At 44.4% G+C, this 21,024-nt stretch overlaps 1 protein-coding gene across 1 annotated transcript in view; it reads left to right on the top strand.

Moving 5' to 3' along the window:
- The first annotated feature begins 888 nt into the window (after positions 1 to 888).
- PTH1R (parathyroid hormone 1 receptor) overlaps positions 889 to 21,024 on the top strand; it is a 194,164-nt gene continuing 174,028 nt past the window's right edge. Inside the window, exon 1 of the mRNA XM_063122683.1 lies at positions 889 to 1,254. Coding sequence (XP_062978753.1) covers positions 1,180 to 1,254 — 75 coding nt within the window. The 5' untranslated portion in view covers positions 889 to 1,179. The remainder of the gene's footprint in view (positions 1,255 to 21,024) is intronic.

Here is a 21,024-nt window from a genome sequence, read left to right as displayed (position 1 = left end):
TCCTCCTCCTCCCACCCCTGTGGGCGATGCTCCAGAGAGACGCAAGAAACCGGCGTGCGCGCAGGGGTGTTGGTGGCTCGCTCTAAAGGCGTGTCTCGTGGAGAGGGCGCGAGGGTCCCCGCCGGCCTCCGTCAAGCCACGGCAGGGCGACAGACGCCCCCTTTTAAAGGAAAGCCAGCCAAGTCTTGAAACTGCAGAGGGAGAGACACAGAGAGAAGGTATTTATAATTAAGACATACGGAATCCCCCTTTTCCCCCCCCCAAAAAAAAAGAGGGGAAAAAACACCCCCAGAAAATCTACCACCGCCGACCTACTGTGAAATCTACAAGCCACCGAGCTGCTATCACTTCACAAAGCTGCTACTGTTGTGTGTTTTAAACACGAGTGATTCTGGACTGCGAGGAAACAAAAGCTCCGGACTTCTTTAAAATACATTTTTTTTAAAAAAAAAAAAGCTTAGCTTGTCATTCATATATATGTGTGTGTGTGTGTGTGTTGGCTTTCTGCAAATTTTGGGTTGTTTTTTTTTTTTTTTTAAGGAAGTTTTTTTCCTCCTTGAACCGATTCCGGAACCTCAAGGAGAAAGTTTCTGGAGCTAAAAATACATTTGGTGGTTTCAAACTCGCTCGCTCTTCTTCTGCCCCCCCTCCCTCCCCCCACTTTCTCCCCAATCCCTCCTCCCTCCTCTTTGCCTCCACCTCCCCTTCTGTGACTTGTGTTTGACAAAGAAATGATTTGAACTTCCCTCTGCCTCATAAAAAAAAAAAAAAAGTAGAAGAAGACGAAGAAGGAAACGGAATTGCAGCTTTGACATATGGATGTGATTTTTCAGCCGCGGGACAGATGTGCGGATACCAGAGGCACAGCCAACAGGGTCTGAGTCTCTCTCAGCGTTGGGGTGCTAGAGGTCCCCCGGCATACGGGCCGTCCTTTTCTGGTCTTTCATTTTCATCCTCCTTGGAGCTGCACTTTTTAAACCTCTTTGGACTTTCAGCCATGCGAAAGCGAGGCAAAGACTTGGGCTTCTTCGCCTTCTGCCTTTGGGGCTAGCCCAGCTCCCCCTACCCCATCAATAACTCTGGGAGCAAATATAAGTCCACGAAGTGACAGGATTACTGGAGGATCTTTCACCTGCCCTGCTGAGGATCCTTGGATGTTCCCAAGTGCTTCTCCTGGCTATGGGATCCCATCTGGTCTATCACACTCTGGGACTGATAGTTTGCTACTCCGTCTTAAGTTCCGTCTACGCGCTGGTAAGTTGTGCAGGTTTATGTGACTTCTTGTATTTCTTTTCTCTATCTCCTGCACGCTCTTTGAGCAAACGTTTCCTACAATCCCGGCTGTTTCCATGCTGAGTAATAACATAGTTGCGTCAAGATTTTGTGCCACCTTTTTATTTTTTAAATCTGCAAACACTGTTATGTTCATATTTTGGGTGGTTGATGGTTATATGAGTGTGCCTCAGCTCCCTGACTTCAGTGATTTCAAACAGCTCGTATTGCATTTCTTTCTTTTTTTTCCTTTCTTCATTTCTTTTTTTTTAAAAAAATCCTCAACTTTGGTGAATAGGCTGCTATTTATGATGAATTTTTCCACCCTTGGTTCTTGATGCTTGCAGTTTAGTATCTTTTTCTCTTTGGGGTGATGAAGGGTTCAGTGTGACTCAAAGGTTTGTACTAGCCTATTTTGGCTGAAGCTGTTCCAATAGGAGAGACATTGCTGCAAATGTGTTGTCTTGTCTCTGCAGAAGGAACTGACAGTAGCAATATCCGTATCAGTGGTGAGGAAGAAAACTTTGTTAATCTTCAAAAGTCACAATGAAATCCAGTTGTCCATCTTTGCTCAATGCTAATCCTGTTCTAAGGACTCCTTTATTAAAACCCACTAAACTTAATGAAATATTGGACACAATTTTGGGATTAGCCAGGCATTGCTCCTTGTAATACACTCTGAAAGGTTTTAATGTTTAGGATTTGCCTGCCATCCAGAGCAAAATGCATTGCAAAGAAGCAGGGGGAGGGGGTGAACATGTATTGGGGTGTTTAGTTTTTAGGCACACATGGGTTTGATTTTAACAAGCTCAACATTTCTCATTAATTTAACATCCACAATATATGTATTTTTTAAAAAATAAAAAGGGCTCTATGATCCATCTTTGCAGCTATCCTTTCAGATTGATCACTTGTCAGTTCTCTTGACAAATGTGGGAGACTGACACCAAATGGGGGCGAACTCCAGTGCTGCACATTTTAGAGAGTAAAACCCAGTGGACGCAACGTGACTTAAGTTCTGAATAAACACGCTTAGGATTGTACTCCGGTCTCCTAAGAACAAATCTCATTGGGTCTAATGGAACTTTCTACTGAATAAACATCCATAAGATCAGGTTGACAGAGAAAAACCAACTCTGAAAGATAGTTTAGAGCACATGCTTTCTACACAGAAGATCCCAGGTTCTCAGTCCGTTGTATCTCTCACTAAAAAGGGCTACAGGTAACAGAGAACTGGGACAAGGAAGGGCAGAAATTCTCCTCTTATAGCTGCCCTGGTGGCTTCATGCGCACCGTAGTCAGGAAGTCATCAGCAAAACACCACCTGTAGAAGCAGTAAAAATAATTTTACCTCCTATCAAGAACAGAACAATGCTTGGGTAATGAACAGTCCCCTCTGCCTCCATCTCCTTCCTAAGGCTCCCTTGGTGGGTTGACTGGTGAGTTTTGAACCCCTGTTTCTTAGGCTGTGTGCTCTTTTTGGGTCATGGTGGTGGCTGGGTCCTCTTCCTAGCATAAAACAGGAGATGTGCTTCAGAGTCTGTGGAGTCATTGCTTCTAGGCTGGACATCGCAGACCGTGTCTGCAGTGTGTTGAAGGTGGTAGCAGAAAGGCATTGTTGCCCATGGTGGAAATTCTCCTCCTGATGCTACCTTTGATAATAAATCAGCTCTGGCAGGGGATTGCCTTTTGAAAACCTTTTTGATCAGGGTTTGACAGTGAGACAAATGAAATGCGTGTCTCCGGAGGCAGCAGTGCCTTTGTATCATGCTTCATGGCCGTGTCACCACTTTTGGAACTCTCTGACTAGGGATGCATAAGCTCACCCAGACACTTCGTTTACCTCCTCTCGTTTACCTACCACCCCTAAACTCTCCTTTTTTTTTAATGCTGGCTTTGATCTCATAGCAGTCTGTCCGCAGTAGGAAACCGCTCAGAAAATCAGTGACTTTTGTGAATGATGCCTCAATATCTGTTTTGAGTTTCCATTTAGGATTGTATTGGCAAAACATTTTCTTTTATATAGAACATTTGATCTTCTGTAAGGTGCTTGGAGGGAATCTCCAAGAAATCCAATAAATAAAAATAGCAAGTTACTTTCAGCTCTCTTAAAAATGACTGTCTGTTTCCCAGCTGAAGCTTCACCGGGAGACAGTCTCATGACAGCCGTTCCTAGAAATCGTCCTTGAAAAGAGGTTCCCATCTGCTGCTATTCTAGTCCTTTTAGAAAGTTTTAACTGAACTCAGTCTTCATGGTGCTTTAAATCCCTGTTTCCTATCTTACCATTGCTTTACAGCTTATCTGTCCCAAGTAGAATATTCGTAGACATTGAGAACATTTGTCAACCTTCACCAAATACTGGGCTTTGGCAGTAGAATATGTCTGCAACATATATGTGTGGTGTGGACAGTTAATTCTCCTCGTATCTTTCATCTGGAACTATTTTAGGTACCAGTCCTATACAGACCTATGGGAGACGGTCTCATTGTGCTTAGTGGGATTTCTGAGTAGGCACGTGTAGATTTTCACTGTTGGTTTCGCAAAATCCTTCCTGATATGTGGTATATATGTGGCGTACAAGGTGCATGTGTGCGTGAGACTCAGGCCCTTTCTACACCTAAGGGTTATCCCAGGAAAGTGGAGGGGTCATCCCTGCCTGCTCCTGGGATCCCCTGTGTGGCATTTTTATGCACAGGAATGATCCCGGGACAATCCCGGGATATAGGGCTGGTGTAGACATGACCAGAGGCTTTGGGTTTCTTTGTTTCCTGGTTTGAAAAAAACATGCAACATTTTGGATCCTTACACTGGGTCCAGTCAGAAGTGACCCTTTTATCATCTAAAGGGAACTCTAGATTATTTACTAATGCAAGTACCTTGACTTGTGGAAATGTGAGAAATTTCCTAAATACTTCACCCATCTCTGTTGAAGAAATGTTTTTAATTTCCTTCAGCTACAAAAATCCTGTAGGTGCTTTGCCCGAGCAGACCTCTGCAAATCTACAGGCCAGCAGAGCATTCATGGCTGTACACGGGGCAAACTCTCCTTGGGTTTAGCTTGCCTTGTTGAATTCAGCTTATAAGGAACCAGTGTGCTTTGGACACATGAGGGTGATGCTTTAAGCAGGCACGTCCTCCGAAGATACTTTTGTGCCCTGAATGCACAAACTAGTTCAACTGCAAACCATTTGCGGCACCAGGTGACTTCCATCCGCACAGTTTGATCTGCGCTGAGACATTCACACATGCACACCCTTATTTTATGTCGCATTCATCAAGTGATGGAACACTCAGGCGTGAACTACCTGGAAAGATCTTTATTTTAATAAAAATGCAGAACTACAATGCCCATCTATAGTAAAGAAAGCATATATATATATATATATATATATATATATATATATATATATTAAAGAAAGCATATACATATAGCTACAAAAGCTTCTCTTTCAATGGTTCATAAATAAACTCCTACGGTCTCTCTTTTATAATAAGTCAGTTTAGGCTGGAATCCTATACAGACATTGCTGGGAGTGGTAGACATGTTTAGGATTGCATTGCACATAAGTAAAGCATTCGCCCATAGCATTCTTTACGCTATTCTTCAAGGTTCTTTTTTTTTCTTAAGCTGCAGCAAAACACATCCCTGCAGAAGTTGATAAAGCATGTTACGAATTCCAAATCTCATTCTAACACAGCTCTATGTTTCTTAAAGCCATTTATCCCCTTGATCTAGCTTCAAGGTTTTTCATAGTATGTGCTTGTACCATTAACACCTTTTTTCATTTGAGAGCAATACCAATTTACAGAACCATTCTAAATACCTCTGTTGAATTACTACATTTCTTTTTTCTTTCTTTCTTTTCTTCAAGACTTTATGGGGTTTCTTTATTTAACGAATTATATATGTTCACTGTGTTGCGTAGGACTTGCTTATTTCAGAAATCGTAAACTGCACCTTCATTCAACAATAGATTTCGGGGTGGTAAATAGGGCTGTGCATGGAAAAAAAAACCCAATCTGCTTCGGATCCCGATCCACAACTTCCGGATCGGGTCCGCTCTGCTCCACACAAATCCGCCAGTGGTCTGCTCCGCTTCACTGCGGAGCTCCGGATTTCCTATCTGTTATTTATTTGCTTAGTATATGATTTATGGTTGTGTTTGTGCATTTGGTGGGGCTACTGTTTCAAAAAACACTGGGAAAAGTCCGTTCAGAGAGCAAGAAAGAAAAGTTTCCCAGTATCCCAAGTTACTAAGTATCCCGTTTTGCTTATCCCCCCCTCCAACTTTGGGATTGGAGGATGCTTCATCAGGTGATCACGATTGGGAGTTGAATCTGCCTCTCATCGCTTCAAAAAAGTTATCCCCTCCCACTTTTTTTACCCTATTTTTAAAAAAATTATAGCAAGCAAATGGCAGCACGAAAACTGCTGAAAACAGGCACAAATGACCCCCACCCATGACTCTCTAAGCACATTCAGTTTCAAGGATGTAGCTTGAAAAACAAAAAAGTTATATACTTATCTTTTCCTCAATGCAATCCTATGTGGAAAATATCCAAAATGGCGGGTGGAGCGCTCCGCGTAAAAGCAAATTATTCGCTTTCAGTCGCTTCTCTTCACCATGCTTCACTAGCCACCCAATCCGCGTCTCCTCCGCCTGTAACGGAGGCGAATTAGGCTGCTCCGCTATCACTTCTAAGGCCATAGCTAGACCTAATGTTTATCCCTGGATCGTCCAGGGGTCAAACCTGTTCATCTAGATGACACACAGGGGATCCAGTGCTTAGGCAGGGGCGAACCCTGGATGATCCCAGGATAAACCTTAGGTCTAGCTGTGGCCTAAGAACCGAAGAGGAGTGGAGCACAGCCCTAGTGGTCAACATAAAGTTTCAAAATCAATACAGTATATATAACAACATAAATGTTCAGCATTATTTTAAGGGCCTGCTTCTCTCTTCAGAAGGTGCCCCTGCTTCTGCACTGTGTATATTATTATTATTTTTAAAAGCCATCTCTGTTGTTCTTAATACATCCCTTAAAGCTGATGATCCTGATATTAGTTCATTATACCTCCAAGTGATCCTCCTACCTGTCCTTCATAGTGTTAAATTCATTCTCAGTACACCCACATAACCTAAAGCACAATGGGCCTCTGATGCAAAGAAAGTTTGTAATGACAAACCCTCGTCAAAATTGATTGCTGTATAAAGCAAAAATAGTAATCCATGTTTTGAATGTGATGTAGGTTAGGGTGACCAACTGTCAGGATTTCCCCGGATTTGTCCTGGTTTTTGTTCTTTCCATGGTGTCGGGGGATTTTCTATAATTTCCAATAATGTCCTGGAATGACACACCTTCCTCTTTAAGGCTGCCATTAGCATGGCAGGAGGGAGTGACATGCTTTCTTGAGGCACATCATTCCCGCACCCCGAGCTCCAATTGAGGTCTTAAAGGGGAAAGTGGGTCATTCGTGGACATTATTCGTGGAGAGGGCCTTTTCAGTGGTGGCCCCCCGACTGTGGAATGATCTCCCCGATGAGGCTCGCCTGGCGCCAACATTGTTATCTTTTCGGCGCCAGGTCAAGACTTTTCTTTTCTCCCAGGCATTTTTAACAGCATTTTAACAGCATTTAACAACGTTAAGTTTGTTTTTAATGGACCCCACAATTGTTGTTTTTAAATGGATACTGTTGTTTTTATACTGTTTTTATGTGTGTGTGTGTGTGTGTGTGTGTGTGTGTGTGTGTGTGTGTTTTTAAATTGTATACTTTTAATGTTTACTATTTTAAAATGTTGTAAACCGCCCAGAGAGCTTCGGCTGTGGGGCGGTATATAAATGTAATTAAATAAATAAATAAATAAATTATAGAAAAGGCCCCAATTGGAGTGGATGGTGGGGGTGCAGAATGAAATCCTTTCCCCTCCTCCATTCCAATCGGGTTCTTTAAGGTGGCGGGGGAATAACGTACTTTCTGCAGGACTCAGAAAGCTGCTTCCCCACACACACGCTAGGTGTCCTCTTTTTTGGTTTCCCAAATATGGTCACCCTAATGTAGGTGCAACTAAATTTCTCCATACCAGGGCCCTGGAAACAAAGTGCAAGCCTTTTCCTGTCTACTCAAAAGTAAATCCCATTGGCTTGTATCCTATGCTAGTCTAAATTAATTTCCATTCATTTCAAATGGATCTACTCTAAGTAGGGTTGTTTCGGTCCATTTTTGATACCCATTTTGCAATTTTGCAATTCCAGACCAAACATGGGCTCAGGCATAATCTGTGGTCGAAGTCCATACATTTCTGAGCTTGCAGTGTGATTGGCCATTTTAAAAAAAAATGTGTTCAACAGCATGCATACATCTAAAAAAAAGTGCACAAAGAAATGTGCACAAACACGCTTTAATCGATACATGCCAAAGCTGCACAACAAAACTGAATTTTCATGCGAAAAGAAGAGGGGACCCCAGAGACTGTAATTTATTTACTTATTTATACAGTAATATTTATATACACATCTAAAATAGATTCCAGAGCGGTGCACGTAGGAATAAAACAGTAGAAAGAAAGAAGATTAAAAACAGCATGTTAAAATTGTTCCATTTAAAACAAAGGACCAATAAAATCAGTGGCTAATCAGTTGAGGAAGGCTTTCTGGGAAAGTGTTGTTTTCAGGAAGCAGCACAGAAATGGCATCTTCCTGACCTCCAGGGGCAGGGAGTTCCAAGGAGAAGGGGCCACCACACTAAAGGCTCTTCTCCTGGTGGACTCCAATCGGACCATAGGTCCACGTGGAACCACCAGAAGCATGACCTCAGTTATCAGGCAGGTTGGTAAGGGAGAAGGTGATCTCTCAGGTATCCTGGCCCCAAGTTGTTTAGGGCTTTGTACAATAGTAGTAGAACCTTAAACCTGGCCCGTTAGCCAGTAGGCAGCCAGTGCGGTTCCCTCAGCAAAGGAGTTGCAGGCTGGAAAGGGGCAGCTCCGGACAACAGCTGAGCTGCACGATTCTGCACTAGCTCCAGCTTCCGGAGCAGCCTTAAGGGCAGCCCCACGTAGAGTGCATTGCCGGAATCCAGTCTTGAGGTTGCTAGCATTTGTAGCACTGTGGCCAAGCTATCCTTGTCCAGAAGAGGTTGTAGCTGGCAAGCCAACCGAAGCTGGTAAAAGCCACTCCGAGTCGCTGTGGCCACTTGGGCCTCCAGCGGCAATGATGGATACAGACACAAAATGGAACTAGCTTCAAGGTGGAATTTGGAAAACTTTGAAGTTGTTTTGTTTGCAAGCACCTCCCTACCTCTCAGTAACTTTGGATACAGCCCCTTGAGTTCAAGGGGGCTTACTTTGGGTAGGTGGGTAAAAGATTGCAACCTTGATCCTTTTGCCCAAGATCATTGCAGCCCTATAGAATATCAAGGGAAAGGAAAGGAACCTCTCGTGCAAGCACTGAGTCATTACTGACTCTTGGAGGGACACCAGCTTTCGCTGACGTTTTCTTGGCAGGCCTTATAGCGGGGTGGTTTGCCATTGCCTTCCCTGGCCATTATTACCTTTCCCCCAGCTAACTGGGTAGTCATTTTACCGACCTCGGGAGGGTGGAAGGCTGAGTCAACCCGAGCCGGCTGCCTGAAACCAGCTTCCACTGGGATCCAACTCAGGCCGTGGGGAGAGTTTCAGCTGCAGAAAATGCTGCTTTACCGCTCTGCGCCACATGAGGCTCATAGAATATCAAAGACACCCCTTATAGTCAAACAGTATCTCCAGAGTGGCACCCAATAAATCTTTCCAAACTGGGAGTACACATGACCCAGCTCTCTCATCAAAATATCCACTTCTCCTCTGCAAAGTGGTTGGTTTTGACTGTTATGTCCGGTTGAAGCTGAAATGAGCTAAGAGGTGCTAGTCTTTAGTCCATTTTGTTCCATGGCTAATGTTTGCAGGGTAATAGTAGTTTATACTCTTTCTGAATGCTTGGTTGCTTGTTTGTTGTACTAGATTTTCCTGTACTTGTCAACTACTTCATTTGTTCAGTGGTAGCAGTATGCTGAATGTGTGAGAATGGATATGAGAAAGGTGATGGGGAAAGAGCGTTAAATGTTAGGAAAGGTTAGACTATGGTCATCTAGTGAAGGACTTGCAGTCGGAAAAGATATTTGAGGGAAGGGGAGACTGTATCACACAGAGTATGGCAAAAGCTTCAAAGTACAGCAAAAACTACAAAAGTAGAAATGAGTGATGTTAATTTCAGATATGTTGAATGTCTCACTTGTTCTTTATTCCAGTGATTTTAGCATTAAGGTGTTATGTAGAACAGCTTTGTTTTAATTGTGTGCTGTGAAATCAGACATGTGACCAAGGCCATGTTTGGGTGGGCACGCCCCTTTGGGGGTTGGGCATGTTGGTGGGCACCCCTCTTTGGGGGCTGGACATGTTGGTGGGCACGCCCCCTTGGGGGCGGCCATGTTGTTCTCCTTTTTGATTTCCAAAATATGGTCACCCTAGAGAGGGGAACAGGAGGAGTCTCAGGATATCTCATAGCCTGACTGATCTGGTCTCCTCCCCTCCTGCGCACTCTTCCTCAGTTGCTTTTCTGACCTCAGAAGGCAGCCGGGGTGGTTCTTTCCATGCTGGCTGTGAGGGGGCAGGGGAGGGAGTGGATATCTGACTCCCCCTTCCGAGGTTGTGGGGGTGTCTCTGAACTTGGTAGGGTTTTTCTTACCCATCTTATGGTCCTCAGGATGCTGTCTCTTAGTGTGTGATCCTATGCATGTTTAGATTGGGGGGGGGACTTCCAGCATTCCTCAGTGAGCCATGGGATCTTTCTCTCAAAGCATGCCAGGGACAATTTTCAAGGGGGATTAAAGCTGAGGATCAAAGAGTTGAATCCCCATTTCCACATAGAATCATAGAGTTGGAAGGAGCTTATAAGGCCATCGAGTCCAACCCCCTGCTCAATGCAGGAATCCACCTGAAAGCATCCCTGACAGAGGGTTGTCCAGCTGCCCCTTGAAGGCCTCTAGTGTGGGAGAGCCCACCACCTCCCTAGGTAACTGGTTCCATTGTTGTACTGCGCTAGCAGTCAGAAAGTTTTTCCTGATGTCCAGCTGGAATCTGGCTTCCTGTCACTTGAGCCAGTTATTCCGTGTCCTGCACTCTGGGAGGATCAAGAAGAGATCCTGGCCCTCCTCTGTGTGACAACCTTTTAAGTATTTGAAGAGTGCTATCATGTCTCCCCTCCACCTTCTCTTCTCCAGGCTAAACATGCCCAGATCATCCTGGTTGCCCTCCTCTGAACACGCTCCAGTTTGTCTGTGTCCTTCTTGAATTGTGGAGCCCAGAACTGGACGCAATACTCTAGATGAGGCCTAACTAGAGCCAAATAGTTGTAACATAGCGATGAAGCTTTGGAAAAACAACAACTTTTCTCCCCCATTTGGTTTGGAATAATCTAGGTCACGATGCTAATTAATTGAAGGATTCGTTTTATTTGAAATAAGGTTGATAAGAATGTCAGTGGCTGCTTTGCTTCCTAAGAAAGGTTAATAAATCTTAGTAATTATTTCTAAATTTGCATATCTAGACATACATTAGCACATGCAGGTTTTATGAAGATCTGTGACCTTTGGTCCTGGGTCCTGAGTCTTTTAATTGCCTAGGAAGACCCTGGCTGTGTCCCCCTTTTAAGTTTTTTTGGCATCAGTCACATCATATTGCTTCTCGCACACAAAATATTTTATTGTTGGGAGAGGGACACACACAAAAGGAAACACAGCCACTGTCACACCATTATGGACTTCAAATATAGGGGATTACTAAATAACCCTTAAATAAATAAATACCACAACACTTTACTTGCTACATTGAGATTTTCAAGCCCACAGGTACACAACAGCAAAACCTATTTCACAGGTCGAAGTCTTGGAAAGGAGCTCAAGGTTTCTGAAGTGCATTTTTATCTCTTTTGTGTAAAAGCTGTTGATTTTACTAATTTGGCTCGATACCACGGCCTGTTTAGGGATGCCTGAGAATTGTCTTCAATTTATTTATTTTTATTAAACCATCAACATGACAGTCTTAAAGCAATAAAGACTGACCTATTCCGGCAGGCCTATCCAGTGGAATTTTAGAATGTTTTTAGGATGTTTTAAGGATGTTTTAATCATGTATGCTATGTTTTTAATCAGTTTTTTTTTTAGAAAGTGCAAAAGCTATTTACTTAAAAACAAATAGATAGCACACACAGACAACATATATCTAAATACAAATTTTGAACAATTTTTAAACCATCAAGACTTAGGCCACAGCTAGACCTAAGGTTTATCCTGGGATCATCCAGGGTTCGCCCCTGCCTGAGCACTGGATCCCGTGTGTGTCATCTAGATGAACAGGTTTGACCCCTGGACGATCCAGGGATAAACCTTAGGTCTAGCTATGGCCTTATTCAGTATACAATATCTCCCACATGTGAAATAGCTAGAAATAGTTTTGTGTTTTTTTAATACTATTTTTATTGATTTTCAAGTAAGGACAAATACAATAAACACAGAGAGTAAAAGAAAACAGTCAACAACAATATAAATGTTCCCACAGCACCACTATAAAAAAGCCTGGGTGTTCATTCCTCCAATAAGCACTTGGTACAGAAAAAGATGCAGGTTAAGTTAGAACCTCTGACCAAAAGGATTTCTGAGTCATTGGGGGTCTAGGTTCGCCAGGATTCATATTAATATAGGGTGACCAACTGTCAGGATTTCCCCGGATTTGTCCTGGTTTTTTTTCTTTCCATGGTGTCAGGGGGGATTTTCTATAATTTTCAATAATGTCCTGGAATGACACACCTTCCTCTTTAAGGCTGCTATTAGCATGGCAGGAGGGAATGACATGCTTTCTTGAGGCATATCATTCCCCCACCCAGAGCTCCAATTGAGGTCTTAAAGGGGAAAGGGGGTCATTCGTGGACATTATAGAAAAGGCCCCAATTGGAGTGGATGGTGGTGGTGCAGAATGAAATCCTTTCCCCTCCTCCACTCCAATCGGGTTCTTTAAGGTGGCGGGGGAATAACGTACTTTCTGCAGGACTCAGAAAGCTGCTTCCCCACACACACGCTAGGTGTCCTCTTCTTTGGTTTCCCAAATATGGTCACCCTAATTAATAGATGTGAAAAAGTCCAACCAGTTTTCCACAAATGTGTCTGATGTTATTTCTCTATGTGTTTTATATTCACTGTTGTTCCCCGCCTCGATCCAAGTGGAGAGGCAGGAAAGAAATAAATTATTATTATTATTATTATTATTATTATTATTATTATTATTAAGAACTTACCAAAATTCACAATGGATACTTGAAATGCATGAATATTGTTTACTGCGGACGTGTTCAAAGCGAAAGTACATTGTTTCTTCGTAGATGCATAGTTTCGGCTCCCATACCTTCAAATTTTCACAGAAATAAAAAATAAAGATTTTTTTTTGTAATCCACCGGGGGCAAGTTTGCTCTGGATGCCTCCCATGTAACAGAGGAAGATGCAAATTATCCAGCAAAGATAAATCACAGTGGCTGCTGTCGTGTAAGCCTATCGCCGTGGCCCCGCAACCACGAAAATCGGGGTTTTCAAAGAATCCCGGAGCTAACGCAGAGCCATAGAGTGATAGAATAGCAGAGTTGGAAGGGGCCTACAAGGCCATCGAGTCCAACCCCCTGCTCAATGCAGGAATCCACCTTAAACCATTCCTGACAGATGGTGGTCCAGCTGCCTCTTGAAGGCCTCGAGTGTGGGAGAGCCCACAACCTCCGTAGGTCACTGGTTCCATTGTCATACTGCTCTAACAGTCAGGAAGTTTTTCCTGATATCCAGCTGGAATCTGGCTTCATTTAACTTGAGCCTGTTATTCCGTGTCCTGCACTCTGGGAGGATCGAGAAGAGATCCTGGCCCTCCTCTGTGTGACAACAGAGTATTTGAAAAGTGCTATCATGTCTCCCCTCAATCTTCTCTTCTACAGGCTAAACAAGCCCAGTCTCTCTACATAGGGCTTTGTTTCCAGACCCCTGATCATCCTGGTTGCCCTCCTCTGAACACACTCCAGCTTGTCTGCATCGTTCTTGAATTGTGGAGCCCAGAACTGGATGCAATACTCTAGAGGAGGCCTAACCAGGGCCGAATAGAGAGGAACCAGGACCTCACGTGATTTGGAAGCTATACTTCTATTAATGCAGTCCAAAATAGCATTTGCCTTTCTTGCAGCCATATCGCACTGTTGGCTCATATTCAGCTTGCGATCTACAATTCCAAGATCCTTCTCGTTTGTAGTATTGCTAATACTACATACAGAGTAGTATCATATAGAGGCAAGCTAGGGATGGGAGAATCAGAGACACTCGAACTCCACTTCAAAGCTCAGGCCTTAGCTAGACTTAGATGTTTTCCCGCGATGGAGGAGAGAAGACCTCGCGTTATGTTTAACGTAAGATCCCTCCTCTGTTTACACATGATGCGCTACAACTTTTGAAGGAGAGGCGTCACACCCGCCATTTTTTATTTTTAAAGGGGCAGCAGCGCATGAACGCTCATGCGCAAAAGGTAAGTTTTTTTAAAAAAAATCCTTTCCCCGCTCCCCCCCCACCCCTGATGGGTGCAGCGCACCCCATGCGTGGCTCCCGGTTCCTCGTGAGGAATCGCGCAGAGCCGGGTCAAGCCACGGCACCTGGCCACACGTTCCGCGGTCTCGGGCTCAGCCTGGGACCACGGAAAAACCGGGACCAAAGGGGAGGGCGAGATCCGGGCACAAGGGAGGGATCATCCCTCCCTGATCCTGGGATCCCCTGTGTGTCATGTGGATGCACAGGGATGATCCCGGGGTTCACACAAGGATAAAGCCCCTTCTAACTATGGCCTCAGTCTGCCTGCTCCCATTCTCATTTGCAACCTGATTTTCTTGTCATATATATATATATATATATATATATATATATATATATATAGTAAAGCACACATTTCTGTGCTGCTTTTCCATTTCTTCCCTGAATTTCTAATTGGATGCAAGTAAGGGCTTCTTTGTTAACAGCTTACACTTGTTAATAATAGCACATACTTGTCATTTGAGTCGACCTTTACATGCCTCTCAGGTTTCCAGGTAAAATCGTTTCAGGATTTAATGTTCTCGAGGTGTAGTACTTTTCAACCAGTCTAGTAGACATTTTCTTCAGTTCTCCCACAGTGCAGAAAGAATGACCATGCTTTTACCTTGTGCGTAACTAAAGTTTGCTTGTCCTTAGCTATATTTTCCTGGAATTGATTGCATCGGGTCCTTCTTTTGTGGAAACTGGTTCGCATCCATTAATCACTTATTCGTCCTTGGCGTTGTTTTTTCTCTCAGTTTCTAATGATAATAAGGGTGCCGTTGTTGCTTTTAATTATGGGTTTAACTTTGCGTAGTCAGTTCACCATGAAACTTGATTTGGCCCACAGCTTAAATTAAATTCCCAGCACATCTCCCTTTAGCATAGATGTGCAAATCAACTAATCAGTGGTCATGCTGGCTGGGGATGATTGGAATTGTAGTCCAAGACATCTGGGGGGCAGCAGGTTGGAGAAGATCAACTGGTAAGAACTTTTCTATTACCGTATTTCTTCGATTGTAAGACGCCATCAATTGTAAGACACTCACTAATTTCAGTACCACCAACAGAAAAAAAAAACAAGACCCTAAGACACACCCGCAATTCTAAGACGCACCCCATTTTTAGAGTTGTTCATATGGGGGGAAAGTGTGTCTTAGAATTGAAGAAATAGGGTAGTTACGAAGTAGATACAAGGAGTTGATTTGCATGTGCTTGAACTGCCCGTATTAGCAAGGTGGAAAGGAAGGCTTGATCCTTTTGAACTGGAGGTACCAACTATTGAACCCAGGACTTTCTGAAAATAAGCCATGTGCTCAGCCACTACTGACTGGCTTGCTTTTGCTTAGCTTTCCTTCTCATCCAAGTGTTGACTGATGTCGCCAGGGTGTTTCCCAAACACCAGATGTCTACTGTATATTTGCTCCCATTCCATCCAATTGCACCGCCCCATCTCCAACCTTGCTACTTTTGTTGTTCTTTTTTCTTTTTCATAGAATCATAGAATAGCAGAGTTGGAAGAGGCCTACAAGGCCATCGAGTCCAACCCCCTGCTCAAGGCAGGAATCCACCCTAAAGCATCCCTGACAGAGGGTTGTCCAGCTGCCTCTTGAACGCCTCTAGTGTGGGAGAGCCCACAACCTCCCTAGGTAACTGATTCCATTGTCGTACTGCTCTAACAGTCAGGATGTTTTTCCTGATGTCCAGCTGGAATCTGGCTTCCTTTGACTTGAGCCCGTTATTCCATGTCCTGCACTCTGGGAGGGTCAAGAGGAGATCCTGGCCCTCCTCTGTGTGGCAATCTTTTAAGTATTTGAAGAGTGCTATCATGTCTCCCCTCCATCTTCTCTTCTCCAGGCTAAACATACCCAGTTCTTTCAGTCTCTCTTCATAGGGCTTTGTTTCCAGACCCCTGATCACCCTGGTTGCTCCAGCTTGTCTGCGTCCTTCTTGAATTGTGGAGCCCAGAACTAGATGCAATACTCTAGATGAAGCCTAACCAGGGCCGAATAGAGAGGAACCGGTACCTCACGTGATTTGGAAGCTATACTTCTGTTAATGCAGCCCAAAATAGCATTTGCCTTTCTTGCAGCCATATCGCACTGTTGGCTCATATTCAGCTTATGATCTACAACAATTCCAAGATCCTTCTTATTTGTAGTATTGCTAAGCCAAGTATCCCCCATCTTGTAACTGTGCATTTGGTTTCTATTTCCTAAATGTAGAACTTGGCATTTATCCCTATTAAATTTCATTCTGTTGTTTTCAGCCCAGCACTCAAGCCTATCAAGATCCCTTTGAAGTTTGTTTCTGTCTTCCAGGGTATTAGCTATCCCACCCAATTTTGTGTCATCTGTAGATTTGATAAGTGTTCCCTGCATCTCCTCGTCCAAATCATTAATAAAAATGTTGAAGAGCACTGGGCCCAGGACTGAGCCCTGCGGTACCCCACAAGGTTTTCCTTTCCCCCCCTTTTTCAGATCTGCACTACCTTTTGAGAGCTCTGTTGCATCCTTCACAGCCCTCGTCTGCTCCAAATATATGTGATTTATATCACTCCCATTGTCACTCAGATAGCTGGTATTATTAGTATTACTGCACTAATACTGCATCCTGCTTTTTCCCTCCTTGAAGAAGGTGGCATACATAATCCTCCTCCTCTCCCTTTTATCCTCACAACAACGCGGTGTGAGGACAGGGACTGACTGAGAGACAGGGACTGACCCAAATTCACCCGGTGAGCTTTACGGCCGAGTGGGGACTTGACAATACTCTAACCATGAGAACACCACACTAGCTATTCTCGGTAGCTTATTCTGTATTACCACCCTTTCAAGGAGGCTGCCCTGAATATTTCATAGAATCATGGAATCATAGAATAGTAGAGTTGGAAGGGGCCTATAAGTGCATCGAGTCCAACCCCCTGCTCAATGCAGGGATCCACCTTAAAGCATCCCTGACAGATGGTTGTCCAGCTGCCTCTTGAAGGCCTCTAGTGTGGGAGAGCCCACAACCTCCCTAGGTCATTGGTTCTATTGTCGCACTGCTCTGACAGTCAGGATGTTTTTCATGATGTCCAGCTGGAATCCGGCTTCCTGTAACTTGAGCCCATGATTCCGTGTCCTGCACTCTGGGATCAGTTCAATACAGTGCAGTTAGATGATTCTAGACTAGACATAATGGTCTCATGCCCTCTCCTCTCTTTAGACGGCACTGTTTAGTATTTCCCTTCCTGCAAAATGTTTCAAGTGGCCCTCCTGGATTTGTGTCCCCTGCCCCCCAGGTGAGTGTGGCTCCAGACCACAGACTCTAACTTCTGCCCCGGCAGCACCTCTGTCTAAACTAGGGGTGGGTAACTCTTGACCCATGGCCTGCATGCCCCCCTTCCAGTCTTCTTTGAGGCCCCACAACCAAATCTGCCACCAACAAAACTTTGTAGTTGAAAGGGCAGGAAGTGTAGTTTGCTACCAAAATTTGGTGGCATGGAAATGTGGCAGCAAACAAGGACCATTTTAAAAGGGGGGAATACCCCCCATTTTTTACTGCCATGTCACTGGACTTCTGAATTTCAGTGGCAGGAATGTAGCCCCTGGTGGGTTTTCGAGGGAGAAAAATGCCCCCTGTATCTCAGAATTTGTCCACCCTTGGTCTAAATGTACTTCACTTTAGTTTTTTTGTGTGTGTTTTTAAACCCACCATTTGAAATGCCTGCTACATATCCCTTAAAACTGAAAAGGGGGAGGTTTTCGAATATGTGGAACTGTCCCACCAGACAAAATTAAACCATATGGAGGGCTAAGCACCTGACTGAGGTTCAAAGAGTTCCTGCAGCGTTGGTGTAATTGAATTAGAGTCAGGGAATTTGCAGCCGTCCCTCAAGGAAGCTGAGATCGAAGCATCAGCAGAATCTCTAAAGGCGTAAATGAACATTTCCGCAGGGGTGACAATGCTCTCTCCTGCTCATTCGCTTTGGCCCTTTTATTAAACCCGCTTTTATTTCATCAGCAGCAGGAATTATGCAGATCACCAGCATTCATGAGTGTTTGGCTTTCACGGTCCGGAAAATAAATCCTTCTGACTTTGCTTGTGTTTAGTATCTCTCTCTGTGTATGTGTGTGTGTGTTTAAAAAAAACAATCATGTTCACACATCTTGTTCAATTTATTTTTGCATGGAGCGCCGTTAAGAACATAACTGCAATCATCAATGCCAATGATGCAGCGACTGAAGAAGGATGGAGAGTCCACTGGCGTCCCACCTCTGGATTCCTGCTAATTAAATGAAACTAGGTCGCTGTCTGTGAAATTTCCTGGTTAGGTCAGGAGAGGGACGCGACTACCTGTCCTATCTGTCCTGTCTAGCCCTGCTCCCCTTGCAAGCGTGCCCCATTTGCAAAGGCAAAGGCAAGCGAGAGAGTAATCTCCCAAGCTTGTGTTCACATTCGAAACTGCCCATTTGTGCAAGGGCACACTTCCCGAAATGCACCTTTCCCTTGAAAAGCTCAATTTTCAGGCTTTAGCCTACGGTGTACATTTAGAGGTGTGTGCTTCGTAAAATGGACTTTTCTTGTTCAATAATGCACACTTTTCCTGCTTGGAGAAAAAAGATGCTTGTATTTGGGCACAAGAATTAGTTATTATTATTATTACGTATTACATTTATATACCGCCCCACAGCTGAAGCTCTCTGGGTGGTTTACAAAAGTTAAAAACAGTGAATATTACAAAGAAATATACAAAATTTAAAGCCATAAAAAGCATGAAATACAAACAAAAACAGACAATATCCATTTAAAACAACAGTTGAGAGAGGAGCATTGAGGTAGAACATGTAGAACTTCAACGAACTCAAGTACAGGTCATTCTCCTATCCCTAATGACCATCACTAGTCTTACTCCTCAGGGTCCTCCTTGCAAAGTACAGCAGCTCACCACTAGAGCACATGCTTCGCATGGAGAAGGTTCCTGGTTCGACCCCTAGCGTTTCCATCAAAAAGAATGGGGTCATCAGGGCTGGCCCTACCATGAGGCAAAGTGAGGCAGCCACCTCAGGTGGCTGATGTGGAAGGAGAGGGCACTGGTGGCAACCTGCAAGCTGATTCTTCTGTCCATTTCCCTCTCTTGGAGGGCAGAGCTGTGTGTGATGCACAACCTGTTCTGCACCCCCTAAACTAGCCCCCTTCCCCCCCAGGGCTGGAAAAGGATGCTACCCTGTCGCCAGGGTTGAAGTAAGATTCAACTGCTAGTCCAGTTGGCTTCTGTATGTGGAATGAGGAGGGGCGCCATCTTGTCCTTCGGTTCAAGCAGCCCAATGTCACGGGCCAGTCCTATGGGTCCTAGATGACAGAAAAGATGCCTTTGGGTCTGAGACCCTGGAAAGGGGCTGCCATTCAGACTAGGCAAGACTGGGCTAGAAAGGCAGCCTGTTCCTGTTGCTTTGATCTACCCAGAGGCTGGTTAGCCAGCTCTTGAGGGCGCTCCAGCTCCAGATGTCCTGCATCAAGCAGATTAAATGGCCTCCAAGGCTCCCATCAGCTCTAGGCATCTAACAATTCGTTCCCGAAGGCAGAGGAAATGGCCGACCACTTTCTGCCTCCATCCCAGAGCTGAGAACTTGTGGCATAAAAATGGGATGGGAAGAAGGCACTCTGACTCACATTATTGCTGCTGCCGCCGCCGCACCGTTTTCCTGACTTTCGTTCCTCTTTCAGATTTCTAGTGTGATACTATTAGAGAGCGACAAAATAAGTGACTCTTGGGCACTGGCTTATTCAGTACTAGGCTGATAAGACAATGATAGAGGGAGAGGGAGAGAGGGAGCTCACGCAAGTCTCAGCTATCTACTTGGGTTCATTAAATTGCTAGCCCCGTATGCCTGACAAAGCCAGTTTCTTTGTTTCTGCAGGCAGCTTATCCAAACATCTTATATTTAGTGAACATAAGACCCTTTTGTTGTCGTGTTTGGGGATTAACTGTAATTCTGGGACTGTAAATATCAAAACCCCTGAATCTGAAGCTAACAAGCGTGGATTTTGGAGAAGCTTCAGTGTGTGCGGGGGGTGGGGGGGGAGAGTAACTCGGCTTCCACCTGCAGCTTTCTTCTTACACATGTCTGGGAAAAGCGTGCCTGGGGCAAATGCTTAAGGTGAGGGTATTTCAGGATGTGTGGACCAACTAGGAGTCGGATCTCAAGACCAATGAGGTGTCCCCAGAAGAGGATGGAGAAGACAGTTTTGTAGCGGTCCCTAGCACAAATGAGGAGTCAACGCCTCCTGAGATGCAACAAAAGGGTTGCTTCCCCAGAAGATACCCTCTCTTCTCCATCATTCCAGAGTGCAGGTCGCGGAATAACGGGCTCAAGTTACAGGAAGCCAGATTCCGTCTGGACATCAGGAAAAACGTCCTGACTGTCAGAGCAGTACAGCAATGAAACCAATGATCTAAGGAGGTTGTAGGCTCTCCCACACTAGAGGCCTTCAAGAGGCAGCTGGACAGCCATCCATCAGGGATGCTGTAAGGTGGATTCCTGCATTGAGCAGGGGGTTGGACTCGATGGCCTTGTAGGCCCCTTCCAACTCTGCTGTTCTATGATTCCATGATGCAGAATTAGCGTCAGGTTGGTGAGGAAATGTCATTGGAGGGATTTGTATGATGCTCATAATGAGCATAGAATGTCCACTTGGCTGTGAATCGTCTATAGTGATCTTTATTTAAGGACATTTTATGCAATCCATGGAAGGAAGTGATAACGCTTTTTCTGGACTGCACTATGTCATGCTGCAGTTGTGTGGGGTGGTTTGCATGCACAAATGTATTCAGCCATTTACAATATATACTCTCCTTTATATTATATATCCCAGCATGGTTTGCAATAAGCATTGTAAACAATAAAATACAACCCACCCATCCCAAACTGAATGCGACCCTACAAAAATAATACCCTGAACATAAGAAGTATTCAGCTCACCCCTGCCCTGCTACTTTTCTACATGCAAAGAGATTTCTTTTCCTTTCTTTTTTTAAATGAAGGCCTGTTGAAACAAGTAGCCCTTGGCTTGCAATTCTGCTGTCCAGGAACAGGTGCAATTGCATTAGCATGATTAGCAAAGCCAGAACTGCATCGGGGAATTGCACAGG

This window comes from Elgaria multicarinata, chromosome 1 (genome assembly GCF_023053635.1).
Source record: "Elgaria multicarinata webbii isolate HBS135686 ecotype San Diego chromosome 1, rElgMul1.1.pri, whole genome shotgun sequence".
Lineage (NCBI taxonomy): Eukaryota > Metazoa > Chordata > Lepidosauria > Squamata > Anguidae > Elgaria > Elgaria multicarinata.
This window is presented reverse-complemented; position numbering and strand designations above follow the sequence as displayed.